The 3694-nt window shown below is 44.6% G+C and overlaps 1 protein-coding gene across 1 annotated transcript; it reads left to right on the forward strand.

The window, feature by feature from the left end:
* The first annotated feature begins 535 nt into the window (after nt 1-535).
* LOC119086770 (von Hippel-Lindau disease tumor suppressor-like) lies at nt 536-2385 on the forward strand. The gene has a single exon (XM_037199895.1). The coding sequence runs from the start codon at nt 653-655 to the stop codon at nt 1097-1099; it is 447 nt and encodes a 148-aa protein (XP_037055790.1). The 5' UTR covers nt 536-652; the 3' UTR covers nt 1100-2385.
* Nucleotides 2386-3694: the final 1309 nt, after the last annotated feature.

Here is a 3694-nt window from a genome sequence, read left to right on the forward strand (position 1 = left end):
CTCAGCACATCAAAGGCTGGGGCAGGTGGATTGTCTGCAGTTCAAGGCCATCCTGAGTTAACGTAGTGAGTACTGGGTCATGCATAGGTACCTAGTAAGATCCTTTCCCAATAAAAGGTCCAGTTTTAGCCCTCAAGAAGAATATATATATGAACGCGTGTGATACTAGACAAAAGGAGTGCTGTCGATGGTTTCTGGCAGGTCCCAATGTTGCCGGGGGGGGGGGGGGGGGAATGTCAAGTACTGAATACGTATTTGTTCAAATGAGTAATTTTTTTTATCCACAGCAGTTATGAGAGAGAGAGAGAGAGAGAGAGAGAGAGAGAGAGAGAGAGAGAGAGAGAGAGAGAGAGAGAGAGAGAGAGCGCTAAGTTCTCTCTGTGTGTTCTGGCAAGGTCCCAAGTCACCTCTAAGATTAAATCTACCTAACTGAAAGCCAGTAGGCAGAGTGACCTGCACCTTCCCAGCCCATGCTTCCTGGAGCGATGGGCAGGGACCCGAAGAACCGGTCAGGGCAACAAAGAGTAGAGCGTGAAGAACTTCGGATGCACTGTGGCGGCGGCTGCTGAGTCCTCCTCTGGGGAGTCCTGGGCTGTGGGATTCTAGAGCTGACTTCGCCTTGAAGCTGGACCCGGAAGACCTCAGGAAACCCATGGCTGCAGGGCGGGCGCCACCCGAGCTGCGCTCAGTGAGGGTAAACCCGCGCGACCCGCGCGTGGCGCAGCCCCTGTCGCTCTACTTCCAAGGCGAACCACAGCCCTTCCAGACGCTGCTGCCAGGAGCCAGCCTCCGAATCAACAGCTACCGAGGTCACCCTTGGCTCTTCAGGGACGCCAGGACAAACGACAGACTCCTGGTTAACCAAACTGAGTTATTTGTGCCATCTCTCAGTGTTGACGGGCGGCCTGCCTTTGCCAACATCACACTGCCAGTATACACGCTGAAAGAGCGGTGCCTTCAAGTTGTGCGAAGCCTAGTCAGCCCCGAGAACTACAAAAGACTGGACATTGTCTCCTCACTCTACGAAGATTTGGAAGACCACCCCAACGTGAAGAAAGACCTGGAACGGCTTAGCCAAGAACGCATTGAAAATCAGTGATCAGAAAAGGCAGCCAAAGAAAATCACTGAAAAACTCAGCTTCTGACGGTATTGATGAACAAACCAACGGATGCTCTGGTAGACAGTATCAGGAGGGTTAGCCTCTTTGGTTGGGGTAGAGGAAAGCTAACTTAAATGCACAAAGCAAACATCATAGAGGGAGTCGTTTTATGGAAAGTATTTTTTCTAATTGTTTAAGGCTTGTCCTTTTTCTTAGTCCATTCAGTTTGCAGTACTATTTTGCTTCTGTTTGTAAACCAGGATTGACTTTCCACAGCTACTGAAATAATGGCGGTAATTTATCTCCACAGAAAGCAGCTGTGCTCCTGTTTAATGCTAGTATTAAAGGTAAATAAATTGTTGCCAGGTCTGCGTCTTTTTTCTTTTCCTTTCAATGAATCCATGGCATTCCATGGTATATTTATCAGCAGGATTTGAGTATACTTTTCATGTGGTTAGAAAGGGCATCTTCAGGCCAGCTGCCCATAACTGTGGGTTTGTAGAATATCCTGCAATATGTTACAGTTAAATAAATGTACATATCCTTTCTTATAGTCTGGACTTCAGGTCATTAACGTCATACTTTTTTAAATTTACGTTTTACTTGTGTGTCCCTTTCTAGCATAACTATTTCTCCACATTGCATTACCTTTCACAAACATCAGTGTTGCAGCCCCTCTTGTAACTGATGGGATTTTATCACATTTCCTGGCATTGGTCATTATTTTGGGCACATCTTGTGCTATAATCAGAGTGAAGTGAAAGAAACAAAATCCTACACTGGTTCCCTTCCACCCTTCAAGTCATCTACTCTTCGTACCTTCTTTAAATATTCAACAGGTGACCTGGACTTTTGGTTGATTACATAGTGTTAATTTTGGTTTTCAGTTTTGTTGTTGTTGTTGTTTTGTTAGACAGGGTTTTGTGTAGCCAGGACTTATTATGTAGCTGAGAATAAACTCTGAACCACTGACCCTTCTCCCTCTGCCTCTGCCTCCTGCACAAGGACTGGGATTGCAGTCAAGTCCGTGCTCTGCTTGGGCTTTATACGAATGTATTGTACTAGCTCTACATAACATGCCTCTAAATATTTAAACTATTTGTTGAAATGTTGCCCCGAGAAACAAATGTGGAGACGGGAAATTCCCTGTGCTGATATAGAGGACACCCACATGTCTCTGTGGGGTGGACTGGGGATTTAAAGAGGTCTGGTGTGGTACTGGTTTAATGAGCCCCTCAATTTCTTTTAACCCCTCTTTCATGTCAATCTCATTAAAGCATGTAATTCCAACACCATCCTTTTGTGTTGTACAAAGAAGTTTAAAAACAAGTAAAATGACTAATGTTTCATTTGGAGTTTTGTGACTGTGTTAAATATATTGTTCTTAAGAGATGGCATTTTTCCTATTTTTTTTGTTTGTTTTATTGAAAATAGATTCTGTTCTGATACAATATATCCTAACTATAGTTTCCCTCCCTCCATTACTCCCAGTTCTTCCCCCACCTCCCCTCTGCTTTGGATCCACTCCCTTTCTGTCTCTCATTAGAAAAGTCTTTTAAGATACAAAAACCAAACATGACAAAATAAATACAATAAGATGAAGAAGAAACTATCTTATCAAAGTTGGACACAGCAACCCAACAAGGGGAAAGAGTCTCAAGGGCAGGCACAAGAGTCAGAGACCCACTTGTTTTCAGTCAGGAGTCCCACTAAATCTACAAAGGTAATAGCAATAACAAAGCACGGGACCTGGTGCAGACCCATGAAGGCCTTTGCTTACCATCTCAGTCTCTGCTTAGCTGGTTCAGAAGGCCTTGTTCTGATGTCCTCTGTCTCCTCTGACTCTTACACTCTTTCCACCTTCTTTTGCACAGGATTCCCTGAGCTCTGAGGGGAGGGATTTGATGAAGACCTCCAACTTAGACTCTGTCTCCTCATAATGTCTAGCAGTGGGTCTCTGCATCTGCTCCCATCTGCTGCTGGAGGAAGTCTCTCTGATGATGACTAGATAAGACACCAATATATAGCAGAGTATAGCAGAATATCATTAGGAATCACTTTATTGATTTTTTTTGTTTGTTTGTTTGTTTGTTTTAGACCAGCAGTGCTTGGTTTTATCCCAGGTCTCTGGGCTATCTAGTCTCTAGTTCTTGGTGGCCCAAGAAGTGTTGAGTGTGGATTCCTTCTCATAGAGTGGGCCTTAGGTCAAATCAGATATTGGTTGACTTCCCCTACAAGTTCTGTGCCATCATTGCCCTAGCATTTTGTGCAAGTCAGACAGATTGTAGGTCAAAGATTTTGTTGCTAGGTTGATGTCCATGTTTCTATTTCGGTAGCCTGCAGAGTGCCTTCCCTCAACAAAGAGACTAGAACACTGGGTAAAAGCTTCATATAGGCACCAGCTCAACTTCTTCATGTTCAATGAGTCCCGTGGGTGTTGTCCTCAGCAACAGGGCCCAATGTGAGTTTACAGAGAACATCCTTTTGTCTTGGTAACAACCTAGGTTATTTGGGAATTTCCATGGGACCCCCTTGGCCAGCAACTCAACTGAACACAACCCAGTCCCACCAATGGAAGCCTTGCCTGGCTACAA

Source organism: Peromyscus leucopus, chromosome 16_21, assembly GCF_004664715.2.
Source record: "Peromyscus leucopus breed LL Stock chromosome 16_21, UCI_PerLeu_2.1, whole genome shotgun sequence".
Taxonomy (NCBI): Eukaryota; Metazoa; Chordata; class Mammalia; order Rodentia; family Cricetidae; genus Peromyscus; species Peromyscus leucopus.